Source organism: Buteo buteo, chromosome 23 (genome assembly GCF_964188355.1).
Source record: "Buteo buteo chromosome 23, bButBut1.hap1.1, whole genome shotgun sequence".
Classification (NCBI taxonomy): Eukaryota; Metazoa; Chordata; class Aves; order Accipitriformes; family Accipitridae; genus Buteo; species Buteo buteo.
Window position 1 is genome coordinate 21,683,411 of NC_134193.1, and position 20,441 is coordinate 21,703,851.

The 20,441-nt window shown below is 59.7% G+C and overlaps 1 protein-coding gene across 1 annotated transcript; it reads left to right on the forward strand.

Annotated features, from left to right (window-relative positions):
• Positions 1 to 2,137: 2,137 nt before the first annotated feature.
• PTGS1 (prostaglandin-endoperoxide synthase 1) lies at positions 2,138 to 18,941 on the forward strand. Its single transcript, XM_075055286.1, has 11 exons — positions 2,138 to 2,267; positions 8,346 to 8,462; positions 8,626 to 8,766; positions 9,557 to 9,700; positions 10,125 to 10,306; positions 10,406 to 10,489; positions 10,822 to 11,068; positions 11,657 to 11,943; positions 12,825 to 12,972; positions 13,352 to 13,727; positions 13,805 to 18,941. Exons 1-10 carry the CDS (start codon positions 2,159 to 2,161, stop codon positions 13,705 to 13,707), a joined length of 1,815 nt encoding a protein of 604 aa, XP_074911387.1. The 5' UTR covers positions 2,138 to 2,158; the 3' UTR covers positions 13,708 to 13,727; positions 13,805 to 18,941.
• The last annotated feature ends 1,500 nt before the right edge of the window (positions 18,942 to 20,441 follow it).

Consider the following 20,441-nt stretch of genomic DNA (forward strand, 5'->3'; position numbering starts at 1 on the left):
GCCCGGGGGGATGCAGGGGGGGATCAGGCTCCTCCGGGTCCCACCACTGCGGTCAACAGCAGCAGGCACCGGGCGCAGGGAGGGAGGGGGAAAGGCCAGAGCTGGGGCTGGCGGTGCTGCCCGTGGGGACGGAAGGGAAAGACGCCCACCCGCAGGGTGAACCGCTTTGCTCTCTGTGGGGCTGCAACACCACGGGGCCGGTGGCAGCAGCAGCGGGTGGGGGGACCTGTCGCTGCCCCGCTCCTGCAGCCCCTGCTGCACACGGGCACAGGGCCGGGGGGGCCGGGGCAGCGCCTGGGCGAGTGTTTGACACCGTCCCCCCACGCTCCTGCTGAAACCATCCCGACACCCTGCCGCAATCTCTCCCTCTGCGCTGAACCGCCAGCCTGCCATGGCTTTATTTTCGGTGCCCATCCATGCAGCTCAACCGCTCTTTGTCTCGGAGACCAGAGGACGGGGCGAGCAGCCGGGCACGCAATGCCCAGACAGGACGGCGCTGCCCGCAGGCAGGCTCGCAGCAGGCAGGAGCAGCCCTGGCCCCAGCACACGCTGACCACGCCGACTGCATGTGTACAGCAAAACCTCCCCCTCGTTTCCAGCACTTACTCGTCACTGGGAGGCAGCCAGTGTCCCCACCTTATGAGAGCGCATCAAGGGCCCGCTGAGCTCATGCTTGTGTCCCAGCTGATGGGTTTGCCTGCTGAAGCTGGACCTGAGGCACTTGTTCTTTTTTGGACACCTGCAAAGGCCGCTTGCCCTGTGGGGATGCTCCCTCCCTGCTGCTGAAACCCAGCAAAGCCCCGCAGCACGAGTCCCAGTCCCGCAGCCCCGCTCCCACCCTGTCCCCACCACAAAGCTGCTTTCTATGCAGAGCGCAGGAACCGTGCAGGAACCACGCAGGAACCGTGCAGGAACCACGCAGCCCCCAGCCCTGCTGGGGCTTCCTGCCGCTCTACAAGGAGGTGACAGCAAAACCCGAGATAATCTTGAAATACACTCAGGCCCGTGCTGGGGCTTCTGCTGCAGAGCAGCACGGGAAAGGGTGAGCAGCCACAGCCCCTGGGCTCTGGGTGCCACCAGGCTCAGGGACATCCCCTAAGGCTAGCCCAGCAAGATCTGCAGCCCGTCACGCTCTCGGCCACCCCAGCCACACGCAGAGCCTCTCCCAGTCCGACGTGCTCCCCTGCGGGGTGGCTGGTGCCTGCCTGGTCTGGGCTGGCCAGATCCTGTCCCCGTCAGCAGGCTGGCGCTGGGGGGCAAAGCAGCCAGGCAGGAAACACCCGGCGATGGTTTCACTGATAAACTCAGCTTTTCTGGCTGTTGGCAGCTGTGGGCAGCCCAGATCCTGGCGCCAGCTGGGCAGCACTGCTGGGGCAGCCTCCTGCAGTGGGTCAGAGGGATCTTAGCCAGGCCCACAGCCCACGGCCACACTGCGGGGAGGGTGCTGCTGCCAGAGCTGTAACAGGGTGCCCCAGGGCTTGGGGACCCAGGCAGGGGGGGCTTGTCCATCAGGAAATGGGCAGGGGGGTCCTGGGGATGATGGTGAGGGCATAGGGATGCTGGGGGACATGGGGACCAGGACATGGGGATGCTGCAGGATATGAGGACCAGGGGGACATGGAGACCAGGGCATGGGCATGGGCATGGGGATGCAGGGGGACGTGGGGACCAGGGCACGGGGATGCAGGGGCATGTGGGGACCAGGGCATGGGGATGCAGGGGGATGTGGGGACATGGGGACCAGGGGACCAGGGCATGGGGATACAGGGGGACATGGGGACCAGGGGGACGTGGGGACCAGGGCACGGGGATGCAGGGGGATGTGGGGACGTGGGGACCAGGGCACGGGGATGCAGGGGGATGTGGGGACGTGGGGACCAGGGGACCAGGGCACGGGGATGCAGGGGGACGTGGGGACCAGGAGATGGGTACGGAGATGCTCGAGGAGGTGCGGACTGGGAGGAGGAAGACGGGCGGACCTGGGGATGGGCAGGGGGCTCCTGGGGGACTCGGGGCCCGGGGCAGAGCCCCCGGGAGGGGGGCCGGGTTGTCGGAGGCGGCCCCGTCCCATCGGGGGCGGGAGGAGGCGCGGCGGGGGCGGGGGCGGCGGGGCCGGGCCGGGAGCGGGCGGCGGGACGCGGCGGAGCTGCCTCTCGCCATGGGCGGTGGGTACCGGGCCCGGGCCCCTCCGGCCGCGGGGCTGCGGCTGCTCCTCGCCCACGTCGTGCTGCTCTGCGCCCCCGGGAGCGCCGCGACCGACGGCTCCGGTACGCGGGGCGGGGGCCGGCACCGGGAGGGAGGGAGAGACGGTACCGGCGGCGGGGGGGAAGCGGTAACATCCCGCACCGGGGGGGGGGATCCGGCACCGGGCGGGGGGACGGACGACAGCGGGGAGGGGGGGATCCGGCACCGGGGGGGGGGACCCGCGGAGCGAGGGGGAGCCCGGCGCCGGGAGATCCGGTACCGGGGGCTGCAGCGGGACGCGGTCCGGGAGGGTCCATCCCCGGGGTGTCGGACCCCCGGAGGCGCGGGGGACGCGGGGCGGTGGCCGGGAGAGGTGGGGGCGATTGGCCCAAGCCCCCCCCCTGCCCAGCGCTGCGGGACGGCTCCGGGGTCCGCCGGGTCCCCGGGGCCGGGCTGGAGCCCATCGCCCCGGGCTGGTCCTCGCCCCGCCGCTGCCGGGACCGGGCCGTGGGGTCTCGAAGAGAAGCCCCGGAGCGGAGGGCAGGGCAGGCAGGGGCAGGCAGGGGCAGGGGGGAGGCCGGCCGGAGCCGTGGCACCGCCGGCCGGGACCCCCGAGGGCAGCGCCTGGGGTCAGAGCCCCCGCGGGTCCCGGAGCTGCGTGGGTTTGGGCATCACGCCTGACCGGAGAGCGAAATCGCCTGTGAAAAAACACAAACTTCCCCTCTACCTCCCGCCGCGGCCGCGCGGGGACCACACACAGGGGCTGGACGAGCCGTCGAGGCGGCCCGAGCGCGGCCGCGGCCGCACGACAGAGCTGGGCTCCCGCCAAGCCCACCGCCGGCCCGCGAGACCCTGGGGCAGGATGGGACCGCGGCCACCCCGGGGTGGCCCCGACACCGGGCTGAGGGGCAGCACCCGGTTGCTCCCCGCGGCCTCCCGGCTGGGACGGGGCTTCTCGAAAGAAAGGGGGGCAATATCCATGAATGCTGGCAGCCAGGGCCTTTCCCCGCACTCCCCAAACAAGCACCAGGTGAAACCGCAGTCTGGGGGTGAGGATGGAGGGCTGGGAGCAGCAAGGACGGGTCCGGTGGCCTCAGCCATCGTTTTGTTCCCGTGCCCGTGTGCCGCAGCAGTTCGCCGCACGCTGGCACAGCCGCGGTGGGCTCGGGCTGCCTGTGCACTTGGGGATGTCAAGGAGTCACGCTGCTTATGGCAAGCATCCACAGAGCGTGTTGTGAAATAAAACCACATCTCAAATCCCATCAGCTCCATCCGCAGCCCCTACAGTGCGGTTTCCTCCAGGTCCTTAATAGAGCATTGACTCCAGGCCCTCTTCTGTGAAATGACCTTCCTCACTGCAGAAAAACACCACCCCAGCGTGAAGCTCGTGGCGCTTTTCAGGTTTTACAGTTCCTTACTAAAGTAACATTCTCAGCAAAACCAGCCCAGGCACCTGGGCTGCATCCCTCAGCGGGGCTCTGGCCGCCCGCGTTGCAAACGGTGGCTGATGGTGACCCCATCTCCAGCAGCCTGCCTGGGTGGGAAGCAACGTGTCCAAACCCACGACCCCCCCAAAATTTGCATAGGCTGAGCGTGCGGAGCTGACCAGGTACCCCCCCCATTGCAGGGGGAAGCGGGACTGCGAGAGAAACGACCTGAACCAAGCAGGTTTGGGCTGAGCAGGCAGAGCCGGGCGCCGGAGCGCGGCGTGTTGCCCTCCCCACCGCCCGTGCCTCCTCCCCGCAGCCATCCTACTGGGAGAGGGGAGACCTCCCTGTCCTGGAGCGGCTTGTCCTGTGCAAAAGCAATGACCCTGAGGTGGAGACTTCCCCGTTTTGGCAGCGTATGTGTCCAAAAGGGGAACACGACCCTGGGTTTGCTCTGAGGCCGCGGCTGTGCCTGCTCTGCGGGGGACTCCGGGAGTCGGGGTGCGACCTGGCAGGAGGTGGCAGGTCCACTCGCTGGGGACAGTGGGGCTGGCTGGGTGCCCCCAGCGTGGCCAAGCCACCCGCAGCCCTCTGGGCTTCTTGGCCTCGGGCTGGAGGGACGGAGCAGGAGCAGCAGGAGCGAGCGCTGCAGCAGGCACCCTGCTGCGGGGGCCCGTCAGGCACATCTGCACGAAAGGAGGGATCCCATGGGATGGACCTGGTTGTCACCCGCTGGGCTGGACCATGGGTGGTGGGGACAAGCAAGGCACAACCTCTGTGCGGTCCCTCCTCTGGCTTGGCCATCTCCCAGCACAGGTGTCATCTCCCCGGGAAGCTCCTCCTGGGGGCTGAGGACATCCAGGACCATCATCCGTTTTTCCTGCCGGGCACAGGACAGGGCCTGGGGACCCGCATGCCTGAAGCAGCTGGGTCAGACGCACGCTGGGATGGTGCAGCTGTGACGAACCCCTGGAGCTGACTGCTGCACGCCAGGATCAAAGCAAATTTCACTACGTGGGGGAAAAAAAAAGATACCTGGGATATACATGAAAGAACAGCTCTCTTCCAAGCCTTAATTAAGGAGGGAAGATATCTGATTGAGAAATTAGGGGAACTGCGTTGTGCCCCAAGGTGCTGTCAGCAGAGCGGCCAGGCTCCTGCTCCTCTGCAGCACTGAGCCAGGAGGACCACAGCCCTAATCTTGCCCTCGGATCTGCTCTCGAAGACCAAATAACAGGATGTTGGGCTGAGGCTGGGATCGCCTGCTCACTTGGTGTTTGCTGCTTAGAGCACTTCTACTTGACTCCTTGCTGGTTGCACCTTGGCTCCAAGCCACGATGTTTGCTCTCTGTAGGCTTTTCCTCTGGCTGCGAGCGGAGCCAAGCTAGTCCCATGGTGTTTCTCTGCTTTCCCCTGCAGATATTGCCCTTGGCTGCTGACTTGCCTTCAGGGGTGTAGTTTCGTAGAAGTGTTTTTGCAAAATAAACCTGCCCGTCCTCTCCACAGCTATTCCACAGCTCGTGCCATTTCACCCTCTGGCAGACGGGAGATGCGACAGCACCTCAACATCACCGTCTGCCCGAGCTCCAACCACGGGGCAGGTCGGGCACAGACCCCGCTGAGCGAGGGCAGGCAGGGACCTGTGGCAGAGCCGCTTCTGATTCATGCCTGTTTCCACAGCCCACTGTCAACTGCCTCCTCCCAGCACAGCCCCTCCGCAACGGGGCTCACGGAGCTTCAACCCGGGCTGCAAAGGGGAGCCCGCTGCCACTCCAAGAGCCCTGGGGCTGCATCGCCCGCTCCAGCCAGCCCGGCTGCCCACCCGCAGCCCGTTCTTGGGGCCGGCAGCTTGGCTCAGGTGCGGGGAGGAGGATCGCCGAGCCCCATGTGGCGTGCAGCTGCGGCCCTGGCACGCTGCTCTTGCTCGTGGTGCCGCCAGAAGTGGTTGCAGATGACAATCTGGCTGCACTGCGTGTGCTGTGAACAGCTCGTGGGCCTGAGGAAACTTCCCTGAATCAGAAAAACAAGTGCATGAGGCTCTCATCGTCTTCAAAGCCTGCGGCTGCGGAGCCGTGTGCCATCGAGCAAGCCCGGCTCCAGCCTGCCTGTGATTCACCCCAGGTTGCTTTGACTGCGGTTCACAGAGCGGATGTTGTCCCCCAAATCTGGCATTTTTCAGCAGTGATGGAGCGTGTTCACCAGCTCTGCCGTCACGGAGCGGGCCGTGCTCCAGCGTGGAGGCTGGCAGCAGCTTTCCCCACACCTGGAGCCGTCCTGGCAGAGCCGGCGCGGAATTCCTGGCCGGGGTGGGGAGAGGCACGGAGCCACTGCGGGAGGGAGGCTCCCGAAAGGACGCGAAGGGGTTGCTGTCACGGGCCAGGACACGCTCTGTCCCCCTCCCACCCTTTTGGCTGGAACATGCCACTCCCACCCCAGCTCCGGGACCCCGCGGCGCTGACACCGATGTGAACCGTGGGAGGAGGCAGCTCGGCCAAGCCCAGCGCGCAGCCAAACCCGCCTTGGAGGAGCGCTCGGCCATGACGTGCCATCGAGCCCCGTGCTGGGGAGAACCCCGACAAAGCGGCCCCGCTAACGTGAACTTCTGACTCCCCACGTCAGCGGGAGGGATGGGGCAGGACATGACCTGCCGTGCTGGAGCCCGCGGCATGGAGCATCCTCCCGGCCCCGTGGCCGCGGTGGCCACGGGCAGCCCCACATCCCCCTGCGTTGCACCAGGCATGGCACAGGGCTGCTCTCTTAGGTGCTCGCAAAGTTTACGGCAGAGTCGAGCGCAGAGCTACCGACGCAGGAATAGCCTCCAGGATGCTCCAGCTGTGCTGCAACATGGCCCCCTTTGCAAAAGTTCCCTTCTTGCAAAAAAAACGAACGGGTGGTCTGACCTTAATTTCTCTGAGATAAGTAAGAAACTGCCTGCTGCCTCCTGTCTGGATACATGAAAAGATCCAAGATGAAAGGGAGTCTGATGGAAGAGCTGGGAGCTGAATGCATCTTTGCAAGCAGGCCCCCGTGACATGAGGGATTTGGGGTCACAGGGCTGAGCACAGCCGGGGCAGAGCTGCCGGCCAAGCCCTGGGCTCCCAGGCAGCCCCTGTCCTGCACGTGTGGCCAGCTGGGAGACTGAGCAACTTTGCAAAATTAGCTTTATTTTTCAAAGATGTTAATTTCCTGTGGAAAAAAACGTGGTTTCTATTCTGCGTGCCCGTCCCTCCACCCCGGCGTTGGAACCTGTTCCCAAATTCCAGAAGAATCTGAACCAGGTCTGGCAGGGGTCTGGTAAGCTCACGGACCACACAGAGCCGCCGACGGACCTGGGAGACCTTCCTTCAGCAGCCGTGACACTGGGCACACTGGGAACGGCTCTCAGTCCCTCCTGGTGCTCAGGGCGTGCTGCCCGTCCCCACAGCTGGTGGCACTGGAGCTGAGCACTGGGTGTCGGTGGCACCCCTGTCCCCGAGCGCTGTGCATCCCAGTGGGGCTGGTGACCGCCGTCCTGCCGATGGGCACCGAAACCCTCAGCCGGGTGTGCTCCAGGAGGTCTTGGCTCTTGGCACTTGTATTCTCCTGGCACAAAGGCTCCATCCCAGGTCTGCGGGGACCGACCCGGCTTGGTGAGGTTGAGGTTGCCACCAGCGAGGCTTTCAGGAGGCAGCTGGGGCGGAGGACATCCAAATTTCCAGCGCAGTCCCTGGGCTGATGAAAGGCAGAGGGGTCTCCGGCCACCCCGGCTCTCGGTTCTCTTTCTCCCCTGAGTTTTGCGGCTCTCGGAGGGGCTGCAAATGGTGAAGTTACAAAGTGCTGCCCGCCTCAGGGTGGGTCGGAGGGGCTTGGTGCCGATGGGTGCCTAGCGCTGCCCCAGAGCTGGGAGCTGCTTTATGTCAGAGGGGGGTCTCCCTCCGTCCCACGGGATCCCGCCGCAGTGCGGCCAGCGGGAAGGGGCCCTTATCTCACGCCTGCAGGCGGGGGCACAAAGGCGGCGGAGGAAGGGGCCGGGTGGGAGCCCAGCGGTTGGCCCTTTTCATCCGCTCGGAGCGGCGAGGGCGGAGGAGCCACTTGCCAAAGCAAACTTCAGCCCTGACAATTGCCATTATTATTAACACTGGTGCCGTGTTTACATTGCTTTATCCTGCACTGGGGCTCGGGGGGGGCACAGCAGCCGCCCGTGCACGAGGCTACGGCCCCGGCTGTGCGGGACACCGCTGTGACACGGCCCCGCGGTGGCATGGGGCACCGGGCAGGGCACGGGCTCGGCAGCAACAGCCTGAGCTGGGGCCAGGGCTCGCAGCACCCGTCGGTGCGTGGCCGCGGGGTGCGGATGGTTCCTTTGGCGATCCCGGGTGTTTCAGACGAGGCTAACTTCCACAAGGAAGGAGGGACGGTGCCAAAGCGATGCTCCTGCCCAAAATATCTCACCAGGGAGATAAAAGAAAAGCTGAGCGGTAGTATCTACTGCAGGCGTGATGTTGCAATAGCCAGGACCGTGCTCGGTGCCTGCAGCACCCGTCTGCCGTCTCCCCGCAGCACGTCGCTGACACCAGACTTGGGGGCTGGGTTCACGGAGGTGGCTGGCATCAAAGCACCTCGTCTCAGGGTGACCCCCCCGGGGTGCATCCCGGCTCAGCTGTGTCCGGGTCAGTGTCACCCTGTGAGCAGCAGGGAGCCACCGGACACGGTGACACTGTGGCTGGATGGTGACCTCTCTCTCTCTGTCCGCAGTGGATCCCTGTTGTTATTTCCCCTGCCAGCACCAAGGGGTGTGCGTGAGGGTCGGCCTGGGAGGATACGAGTGCGACTGCACGCGGACGGGATACTTCGGGGCCAACTGCACCTCCCGTAAGTCCCTCTTGCCTGGAGGACCTGTGGCACCCGTGGGTCCCGAGGTGACATGCTGCACCTGCAACACGTGCTCTCACCGGCAGTGACAGCGCGGGTGGGCCGGGGTCGTTAGCAGGCTTCGTTAGCGGGGTGAGCGGTTTGCCTGGTCTGTCTCCCCCAGCCGAGCTCTGGACGCGCCTCCACAACCTGCTGAAGCCCAGTCCTGCCTTCTACCACTTCATCCTGACCCACTTCAGGTGGTTTTGGGACATTATCAACAGCACCTTCATCAGGGACACGCTCATGAGGCTCGTGCTTACAGGTGAGGGGTTGGAGCGGGTCTCGGGGTGCAGCAGGAGTCGGGGACCCTCCGGGCATCAGCAGGAGGTGATGGCGGGGGTGGCGCGGCTGGAGTGATGCTGAGCAGCTCCCGCGGGCACGGTGGACACTGGGCTTGAATAACCTCACGGGGACACCCAGGGAGGTTGTCGTCCCATCACCCTGCCCAGAGGAGGCTGCCCGGCCAGGCAGCAGCAGGGCGCAGGGGGTTGGTGGGCCAGGCTGCCTGTGTATCCCTGGCTGTGTGTCCCCAAACGTGTGTCCCCGAACGTGTGTCCCCGGACATGCACCAGGCTGCCCACCAGCTGGAAAACACACGCAGGTCTCAGCACACCGTGCTCCCCGGACCAAAGGGCTTTTAAGCAGCCGCACGGAAAGCAGCCTGTGGAAACATGGCCCTTGTTACTCATGTCCCCACATTCATCATTTTGCATAAATATTTAGGTTCCAGCTCTTGGAGCCATAGCGACACGTTCGCAAGGCTCCAGCTGTTGGTTTTACCGTTTCTATGTGGTTGTCATTCATCATCCAAGAATCCGCGCAGTGCATTAGCAGGAGCCCTCCTCTTCTGCAGGGGATTGCAGCCTTTAAAAGGCTCGGAGCAAAGCCTGGGACGTCTGCATGCTCCGGTGCCAGTACCTTTCTGGGTTTCGGGGTGTCAGAGGAGGGCGTCTGACAGCACTGAGTGGGCAGGCAGGGGCTGGGGGCAGAGTCCGTGAGGTGCTGCCCCATGCCCCCGGCCCCACGGTGGTGACCCCCATCTCTCCTTTCAGTTCGCGCCAATCTCATCCCCAGCCCCCCCACCTTCAACTCTGACTACGGCTACATCAGCTGGGAGGCTTACTCCAACGTCAGCTATTACACCCGTGTCCTCCCGCCCGTGCCGGACAACTGCCCGACGCCCATGGGCACCAAAGGTACACGGCTCGCCCGGGGGGACCGGCACCGCACCGTGCCGAGTATGGGGCTGAGTCGCCGGAGCAGCACCCCGGGTCCATACCCGGCGCGGCATCGGTTTTTCCCACCCACCCATGCCTGAGCTTTCGCTGCCATGGGCACATCTGCGAGGCACCGCTGGCAGTGCCATGGACTGCCGCTGTCCTGCTTAAGCTGGCCCCGTGGGCAGGAGGAGCTTGATGGCATCCGAAATGCTGCCGGGACAGTTCAGGTTGAGCTGGGGCATGTCGTGGCCTCTGTAAGAGGGCTGTAAGGTGTCTATGGCCATGAGTCAGTGCCTGGTGCTGCAGCAGATATGGCAATGCTTGCCGACAGCCCCGCGGCCAGCACCGGTACCCAGCCGGGTTGGCACGGGGCATCTGCCTCAACCTCCATCCTTTGCAGGGAAGCAGCAGCTCCCCGACGCCCAGCTCCTGGCAGAGAGGTTCCTGCTGCGGCAGAAGTTTGAAGCCGATCCCCAAGGCACCAACCTGATGTTTGCCTTCTTCGCCCAGCATTTCACCCACCAGTTCTTCAAGACGTCTGGGAAGATGGGACGCGGCTTCACCAAGGCGCTGGGGCATGGGGTGAGGGGTGCTGGAGCGGGGGGCATGCGGGGAGTGAGGAGGGGGACCAGTGCACGCATGGTCTTTTGGAGCAGCCTTGATGCCGTGCTTTTTTGGCAGGTGGACCTCGGGCACTTGTATGGGGACAACCTGCAGCGGCAGCACCAGCTGCGACTCTTCAGAGATGGGAAGCTGAAATTCCAGGTACGACTGAAATATCTCTCAGCCCGGTGATCCAGGGTTGTTTGAAGGCCGTGTCCTTCTGGCAGCGCCCGGGAGACCCCAGCCCTGATGCCCATGTGGCTGCTGGCCAGAGGAGCCACGTCAAAGGGATGAGCTTTGGGGTGTAGCTGCTCTGGCGGCAGCAGGCGTTCCGCAGTCGGGTCTGTATGAGGGAGGTGTTTCTGTCCCGCTCACCGCTTGCAGGAGAGCGGCCGTGGTGCCCTTAGGGAGGCAGGTCCCAGCCGGGCAGGCTTTCACCGCGGTGGTTTTTCTCCCCTCTTCCCTTTCTGCCATCCCGTTCTTGTTTCCCCAAGGTGGTGGATGGAGAGGTGTACCCCCCCACGGTCACCGATGCTCCAGTTCACATGGTCTACCCGTCCACCATCCCCAAGGAGAAGCAGCTGGCGATGGGCCAGGAGGTGTTTGGGCTTCTGCCGGGGCTCTGCATGTACGCCACGCTCTGGCTGCGCGAGCACAACCGCGTCTGTGACATACTGAAACGGGAGCATCCCACCTGGAGCGACGAGCAGCTCTTCCAGACGGCTCGTCTCATCCTCATCGGTGAGGACCGGCGGTGCCGTGGGGCACGGGCACTGTGGAGCCCCGTGTCCCACCTGCCCGGGCAAGCCTCAAGGACTTGGATGTTAGTTGGTCTCCGTTTGAGGGTGGTGGCCAGGCTGGCTTTAGAGGCTGGAGGAGTTTCTCTGGCAGCCTTCTGGGGATCGTTGGCTTTGGTCCATAGAGCAAAAATTGCCTTTGGTCCATCAAAAAAATTAATTTTTAATAAGTTTGTCATAATTTTGAATTATTTCATTTTAATGTTCATTATAAAATTACTATAATCTCATGATAAGTCATTTTTGACCAAAATCCAGAAAAAAGCCATGTCACCACATTATCTCTAAGAAGCGTATCAAGGTCAGCTTCCTCAGGAACTATTTCGGTTTTGGCAGACTGACCTTTGCTGGTGAAAAAATAATTCACTGAAAAATTCCCAACCAACTCAACAAGCCCGTAGTCAGAAAGGTCCCAGGTGGTGAACGGGTGCTGGGATGCGCTGCCATAGCAGATGGGTAACATCATCTGGGTACAGAGCTGGTAGCTCTGGCTGCTGCCAGCTGACGGCTGCTTCTCTCGCCTCCTGCCCAGGGGAGACCATTAAGATCGTCATTGAAGACTACGTCCAGCACCTCAGTGGGTACTTCCTCAGCCTCAAGTTTGACCCCGAGCTGCTGTTTGGGACGCAGTTCCAGTACCGGAATCGCATCGCGGTGGAGTTCAACCAGCTCTATCACTGGCACGGGCTGATGCCCGACTCCTTCATCATCCAAGGGGAAGAGTACAACTACGAGCAGTTCCTCTACAACACCTCCATGCTCCTGGACTACGGCGTGGAGGCGCTGGTGGAATCCTTTTCCAAGCAGATTGCAGGAAGGGTAAGGTCCTGCTCTCCCCTCCCTGCCAGTGCCGGGACTGTGGGACTCCGGGAGGGATGCTCGCGGTACCGGGAAGGCAGTGCCGTTACGGCAGTAACGAACAGCCACTTTGGGCAGTGAGTCGCATGTCACACATGTCTGACGGGCATGTCGCAAGTCCTCCCCACAAGCATTGTAGCAAGGCTGGGCCTTGGCAGCCCCGTTTGCTTGTTCTCGGACTCTGTAGGAAACATTGCGGTGATGCCTGGAGCCTGCGGTAAACTGGGAGGAATCTCCTGGCCCAGACCGGGCTGTGGAGCAGCCTGGGCGTAGGAGCAGCTTGGCTGGCACTGTTCTTTGCTGCCATCACATGGATGTTTTATTCCAAGCGATTACATCTACATTTCTCACCCTCTTTGCTTGTGCAAAACAAGACTGAGGCACAGACCCGCTGCTCTTTGGGTGTTTGTGTTCTCCCTGACCCCAAACCCCCGTGATCTCTCCTCTCCTCCCAGGCCAGTGCATCACCGTCCATCTGGGGCTTCCCCTGCACCGTTCCCTGACGGGGAACAGGGTTGTGAACAGGGTTGACTTTAGCCCAAGCTGCTCTACAGCTGTTTTGGCACTGTCTAGTGATTCCTCCTCTTCTTGCTGCTGCGATGACGTGCTGGTCTGCAGCGTTCCCTGCCCTGCCCTGTGAACGGGATTGACTTTAGCCCAAGCTGCTCTGCAGCTGTTTTGACACTGTCCAGTGATTCCTCTTCTTGCTGCTGCGATGACGTGCTGGTCTGCATGACACCATGCCCAGGACACAGAAGCTTTAGTGTGGTGGCTCCCCTGGAGGAAATGCTGGTGCCTCCTTGTGCCTTACGTGTGCTCCTCCTTGTGTTCTCGCCCTCCAGATCGGTGGGGGACAAACCATCAATGCCAATGTCTTGAACGTGGCCGTTGGGGTCATCAAGGAATCCCGGCAGCTGAGGCTACAGCCGTTTAACGAGTATCGGAAGAGGTTTGGCATGAAGCCCTACAAGTCCTTCCAGGAGCTAACAGGTAGGGCTGCAGTGCTGCCGCAGGAGTTCTCAGGGCTTCGCTGGGGCAGTGCAGATGCTCTGCGCCCGCAGGGAGGGCACGAGACCACGAGTTGCCCCCCAGCCGCTGGGCTTGCCCAGCAGAGCAGCCGGTCCTGCCCATCCAAGCCTTGCCTGGTCGTGACCCTCGCACGAGGGCAGACAGGGCTGATGCCTTGGTTGCAGGGGTCCTTCCTCCTACGGGGCTGGACGAGTGGTCCAGAGGGCAGTGCCTGGCCTGGGAGCTGGGCTCGCTGCTGCTTGGGTTGCGGGAGCTGCTACATTCCCATTACCCACAGCAAGGCCAGTCCTTGCCGGGTGCCATTCCCTTGCTAAAGCACTCTGACATTCACTTGGTGCAGGAGAGGAAGAGAAGGCGGCAGAGCTGGAAGAGCTGTATGGAGACATTGATGCTCTGGAGTTTTATCTGGGCTTGCTGCTTGAGAAACCCCAACCCAATGGTATTTTTGGGGAAAGCATGGTGGAGATCGGAGCTCCGTTTTCCCTGAAGGGGCTTCTTGGAAACCCCATCTGCTCCCCAGAGTACTGGAAACCCAGTACATTCGGTGGAGCAACTGGCTTTGACATAGTTAAGACAGCATCGCTCGAGAAGCTCGTGTGCCTCAACGTGAAGAAGTGCCCATACGTGGCGTTTCATGTGCCAGATGCTGCGGAACATGGCAGCCCTCGGAGCGGTGGATCATCTGCTGAGCTCTAGTACCAGGACAGCCTGCCCAGGTAGAGACAATCCTTGCCCAGGCGCTGGCTGAGCCGAGCTCCCAGCCTGGCACTGAATATCCCGTTCCTTCCCACAGGGAGCGACGAGGACACGGGGACCTGCCCACCCCTGTGCCGAGCAGGAGCAGGACAGAAGATGGTCCCATCCTGGGCGTCCTCCACACCAGCCCTCGAGGAGAGGCTGGTACCAGCTCTGTGAAAAGCTCAAGTGCCTCAGGAGCGTGGCTGTCCTCAGCAGACCCAGTTCTCTTGCTAGTGAATACCTTGCACTAAGCCAGCTTTGGGGTTCCCCGGGGGATGCCCACCTCCCTGGGACGCTCTGGACTCCCCTGTGCTTTGTCACCCTCCACTCCCGCTGCTTTCCAGCACCAGGCCACCAGCAATCCCGCTTCCGCAGGGCTCCGGATGGAGGATCACAGAGCCCAGGGAGCCCTTGCAGTCCTTCCTCCTCTGCTGCACCCGGTTGAGGCACTGAGCTCCCCAAGGGAGGCAGAGGAGGCAGGTGGCAGCGCGCAGACGGACGGGGAGGACACGCTGTAGGTGGTCACGGTGCCCCGGCGGTGGCTGAGCTTGCAGTAGGAACCCGTCCTGATCCGATTCTCCTGCGGCTGCTCCGGACCGTCCTCCCGAGCCTGCCCAGCACATGGGCATAGCTGAGACACAGCCAAGAAGAAGGAACCAAAGCAATGTTTCTGCGGGAGAAGACCAGAGGAGAAGCATCAGATGAGACCTCCCAGACCTCCTGCGTCTCCCACCTGCTGGCTAGGACCCCGGCGCGTACTGCCGGCCACCCACGCTGAGCTGCTCGGAGCAGATGCTACCTCTGTGCAAACACAGCGATGAAATCTCTTCCATCCTACGGTCATTACCCTTCCCTGCGTTAATAGCTCAGGAAACGGCATCCCCAAGGCACACAGAGCCCGCTTCTGTCCCGCTCCAGAAACGCACGCAGATGTCAGCCCTCGCCGACATAATGACGTGGTAGCTGGCAGCCACTGTCACTAGCCTTGATCCCCATCAGATCCCAGTTCACCTCCAGGAAAATGGACATTTAAAATAATAAATGATTTCAAAAAACTCCTCTCATTTCCTCCAGCCAGTTTCCAAGCTTTGTCTCACCAGCACCAGGCCCTGCAAGAGGGCAGGACGCTCGGGAGGCAGCAGGAGCTGGAGGAGAGGAGAAGTCCCCGGAGCGTTGCTGGAGGGCTGGTGTCCCCGCTGGGACATGGCTGGGACACGCGGCCACAGCAGGCTGTGTCATTGCCGGCTGCATCGCAAGGAATAAACGGAGTGACCCTGCTCCTTAGGAGGTGCTTCGATGGGGGGGGCTCTGAGCCCGAGTCTCCTGTGAAGGTTTGATCTACGCCGCCCTCCGGCCACTACCACCCCACAGCCCTGCGCTGCGCTGCTCCGATGCTGATAACACAGTGCTTACATCCAACATTATGTATTTCTATCACATAAAATCTATCCACATCTAAATCTTGCTGGCCAGGTATTTTGTAGGCATGAAATAGCCACAGTCTGTAGGAGAGCAGATGGCTGCATTTTCCTCCTGTGCTGAGCCGGAGGAGGGGACCGCTCCTGGGCTCCCGCTCCGTCCTGGCAGGACTTCCAGCCGGCGCGGTGACTGCATGCCGTGAGGCCGTGGGGGCTGCGCTGCTCCCAGCTAGACCCTCCTGATGGGGTTCTCCACCCTGACCCCCCCACGGGCACTGCTGGCTGCTCCTCTGCCCACCACAAAGTCACAGGAGACGAGAGGAGAACCAGGGCAGGGAGTCCTGGTCCTGGGCGCTGCCCCGAAATCTGGGACCAGGCAGCACGTGAGGTATGGGGCAGGCAAGGGTGAGGACAACAGATGTGGGATCTCCAGGTGGATATATCCAGGTAGACACAGCCCCCTCCATACTCTCTGCTGCCGTTCCCTAGGAGGGGGATGAGGACGGATGGGAGTGTTGGCCATTTGGGGACGGGGTGACAATCCTGTGATGTCCCACCTTCTGCCCTGGAAGTTTCAATCATTTCTGGTCGCACCAGCTGATTTTTTTATCCCTGATCAACCAAGTATGTCATGATCCCAATTCATCAAGAGGGGGTTGTGAGGCACTTCCAAGCAATAATAAAACCAGTTATAGGGAGGTGTTACAGGAATTTGAAACCAGGGAGATTTAAAGAGCTGGTGCCTTGGCAGGGATGCATTAGGAGGATGTCATAGCAAGGGAACATCTGCAAGTGGAGACTCCCAAGGCAAGAGCCTTCTCTTTTTAAAAAAGAGCCTCCACTCGCTCTTTTTAACTCTTCAGAAACGAGATGGTTTTACCAGGATATCATCTGGATTTTCGTTTCCTAATGGTACGCAAGGAGGCAGAGAGGCAGCCCCAACCCAGGAAGGCACAGCAGGCAGGTTTGCCTGGTGCGTGCTCACCTGGCTTGGCCCTGCCCTGCCCGTGTCCTGCCCAGCCGTCCCAGCACGTAGAGAGCTCCTGTGCAGCTCGCAGCACCGTGTAGTGCAGAAGTGCTGAGCAGCAAGGCCAGAGGAGGACACGGTCCTTTCCCATCCCACAGTTCCCTTTCCCCAGCTTTCCCCTTCCCTTCCCCTCAGGCTGGGAAGCCAGCGCGCGGTGGTGATGCTGTGCCCAGGTACCAAAATAACCAACACCTGCCGACAGCTTGTTACGTGGCAGTGGTGGGGGTCTGTCCCCCCAGGGTCTGCCCCGTCACCGGCTGTACCCTGTGCTGTGACCAACATCCCCCCCCCCCACACACCGAGGACCACAACCTCACTGCGCTTCCCTCGCCCAGCCAGCAACGCAACGCTCAAAAAAAAGGCAAACAGCAGCAAATGTGGAGCAACACAGAGTCCAAAGACTGTCAGCGTGTCACGAATCCACACCGGGATCCACATGCCCCGTGTCTCCAGCCAGCTGGAGCACTTCCAAAATAAGCGTTTGACAGCCCTTGCCCTGCGCTGAGCTGCTCCAGCCTCGAGCATCCTTCACCATCTGGCTAAAGGCACAAGCTCGGCTCGTTTCAGTTAGACCACAAACATCCTGCTTTTGTTTGTAGCTATCGAAGGCTGCCAGCGCTGTTTTGGTACCAACTGATAAGCATACAAGAGCCCACCAGGCACACAGAGAGCTGCTGAGATGCTCTCTGCCACCAAGGAGGAATGTCTCACCAGGAACTAGCTCAGCTGAGCCAACACTGGCAAACCTGACATCTCTTCCAGCTGTGCCACCAGCTCCCACATGGCAGTGTCCAGGACAGCAAAGCATCTTCCTCCTGCACCTCACCCTTCTGCTAGCGGGAAAAGCTTTGAAATTGTTTCTTTGTAGGACCGACACATACCAACCCCAGGCACAGCCTCCAACACGCTATTGAAACCTCCTCCTCCACGAGCCTGGGGACCCCACACATGGAGCTTCCTCCAGCCCAGCACTGCCGAGCCCTTGTGTTTTCCTTGCTAGTCTTTCAGCCATGGCAGTTTGTAGAAATTGCTCACGTCCTCACCAGCTTCTCCATCACAGTGCGCAGCCACATCCAAGGTAGAAGACAGCGGTTTGCGTCTAAACTGGGTGTTTAGTCTGGTGCATCCACCAGCATCACCCAACTGGGGCAAGGGCTCCAAGCATCCCCCACCACTGTGAGCTCTGGGGATGGCGCAGAGGCGAGTGCTGCCAGACTTACCCTCTGTTTGAGCTCCCGGTAAACACAGCTCATAGGACGTCCTTTGGTTTTTTAAACAAGTGCCTCCGGGGAGCCCAGCTGCAGCTTGCCCACGCGGGGATGGATGTGGACGGGAGGACGGTGCTGCCTGCGTTTGTGTGGTGTGAGCAGCAACAATGAAAACATCTGTCTGTGGTTGTGCGACCTCTTAAGCGATGATTCACTGAGCAGGAGGTTATTGGTGACCGGAGTGGACCATACAAGTGAGATCAATTGTCTGCAATGCTTTTTCATGTAAAGTGGTCCCTCCGGTTAGAGGGAAGGGCAGAGGTTGCAGCCGGGCTGCAGCTGCTCCGGGGTTTCCCTCTCTGGGGAGCCCGTACCCCTCCAGCCCTGCACCTGATCAAGATCCACGACGGAAAGTTATCTAAACCCTACGGTGGCACAAATAAGCAGGGCCTTCAGGTTGAATGGAAAAGCAGTCCCCCGTCTGAATAAGTCACCCGGATTCCCCCAAGCCCACCCCAGCAGGCCCCTTTGCGGCGTGAGTCACGCCAGCGACTGCACAGCAACATTTATTTAGATTTTCAGCAAAGGTATATTTTGAACATTTTAGAGAGAAGAGGTAGATTTGGCCCTAAAAAAAATCAGTATAAACTTTTCTAAATCTTGTCCCTTACTGGCTGGCACCCAGGTCAGCACCATGATTAAACGCCCGCGTTAAGCTCATCCCGTGATTTCATTCCTGCCCTTGCTGAGCAGCTGTCTGCATTTCCTTGTGCATTTGCATTCTGTGGCCAAATTTTGTTGTTTGTATTGGAACATCATTAAATGTGAACAAACCCAGGTGATTTTACACTCCTCTCTCCCAGTGCAGAATTATGCCCTCCTGTAAAAACTCTTGTTTCTGGCTGCCCTCTCTGCAGTAGGCTGCTTTTTCCAAACCAAAACATTTCCCAGAGGCAAAACAACCTACCTGACAAGTGTTTTTTCAACTCCTATTTATAGTACTTCTTGAAGATTAAAATCAGACACAGAGATGACTCAGACTTGGTACATGTACCTTCTTGATCTGAAGGGTGTATCACAGAAACCAGACCAGGCTGCAGCCAAGGTGACGCACAAAACCGACCGACCAGAGAGCCGCTACCTGCAGGAAGAGCCCAATCCACCTGGGCCATGCCTGCTCATTTGTCCTACGCAGTTTGAGAAGTAGCAGATAGAAAACGGGACAAAAAAAGGACAGACAGCAAAGACAGAGCACATAACATCTCAGGGAGGAAGGCTTGTTTGTTGGATCTTAACCACATGTTCACTTATAGTTGTATTTTAGATATACAACTAGCGTAAATGTCTCAAAACATTTAAAGGCGATAAATACTGACCTTATTTTCCAGGACCAGCTGCTTTCTTTCTGAGCTCTCTTGTCCTGTTGAAACGAATATATTTAAGAAAGTTTGCTTTTATTTGTGGCTTTTAGATGCTGGCAGAATTGCATCTGAATACTGTTAAAACACGAACAATGCCTGCACAGCTCTGCCAGTGTGAGACAAGGTGACTCTGGTCACTTTGCACCAGGACTCCAGGCTCCCTTGCCCTTTCACAAGCGATGTTTGCATCTCAGACCAATTCCATCAGCTACACTAAAAAAAGCAGGAGAATTACTGGTGAGAGGAGGTGGGGGAAGAAACAACCAGGAGATGTCAAGGGCAATAAACTCACAGGCTGGTACCTGCCCAGGTTCACGGCCCCGTGCTGCCTCTGGACGCTCTGTCCCACAGCTTTGCTGCCTGCGCTGCCCGTCCAGCAAACAGAAACCCTTTCAGGAGGTGCACAGGGAGCTGCTCCTCAACAGCCAGGGAGAGTGGCTGGGCAAATCAACTCTTGCCTAACTTCAGCTGGTGTCTAGCAGCACACAGAACACTTGGCCAAGGCAAGGTAAGGGCTAGTGACAAAGTATTTGAGCGTACAGCCCCTTCAGCCATCAGAGCTGACTGATTTCTACCACCCGCCGCACCAGAGCCCTGCACAGTACCAAAACCCACTACCACAATCTATCAGCTTTCTGCCAAGAACCACGTTACATGCTAGGGAAGCTGCTGTGCCAGAAAAGATAGATGAAACATCTTTGACAAAATTAAAAAGCATCCTTTACTCAAAACCAAACCATTTAGTAGGAATGCATCAATTTAAATGAAGTTCTGACAGTGAGAGTACAATGGCTTTGGGGGAAGGAGAGGCACCTGCATCAAACCAAAAACTTGAAGCTCTCAACGCCAAGTTGGATGTTTCAAAACAGTTTTATCGTATGTAGGTGTTCATACAATTTAATTTTCACTTTAATCTCCCATACAGGTATATAAATACACCCCAATTCTTAATCTGCATGTCAGGATCACATCTAAAATTAGAGAAATAAAGCAGACTTTAACACTTCAACCAAAACCTTTACAGATACAGTGTTGGTATGAGTTGTATTTGTATTGAATGGATAGGGGACAGACACTCACAAATTAGTAGCTGACCTATTCTAAATTAGTTTTACTTTGTTACATTGTTTAATGCCCATTAAGAATTCTGGGATTTTTTAGGGCATGCTTGGTCGGTTTGGAAGGATTTAGCTACAAGAATGGACAAAAGCATCAGCAGCAGCGCCCAGCACTGCCAGCGACACTTCTCTGCAGCCGCTGCCAGCCTCCCCTTCCTTCTCACAGTTGGGCTGCCTGTGCTGAGAATCAGACGCAGCATCATAGCACATCTTCTCCCTCTCCCCCTGTCCCTTGTGCTTATTATATTCTTCCAGATCGATGATTAATCGGATTCAGACCTTTTTTCTTTTCCTTTTTGCTATTGGCACTGTAAACCATCTGTCATATACCTGAGCATGGGAGATTAATAACCAGGAGTCACCTTGCTGCAGGCCATCCGACACAGAGCAGCAGGAGAGGTTTTGATCCCATTACAGTTTTGCTGCCACAGGGGTTAAAAAAACACTTTATAAAAATAAAACTTCAAAGCAACGGAGGCAGTCAGCTCTCCTCGACCCCC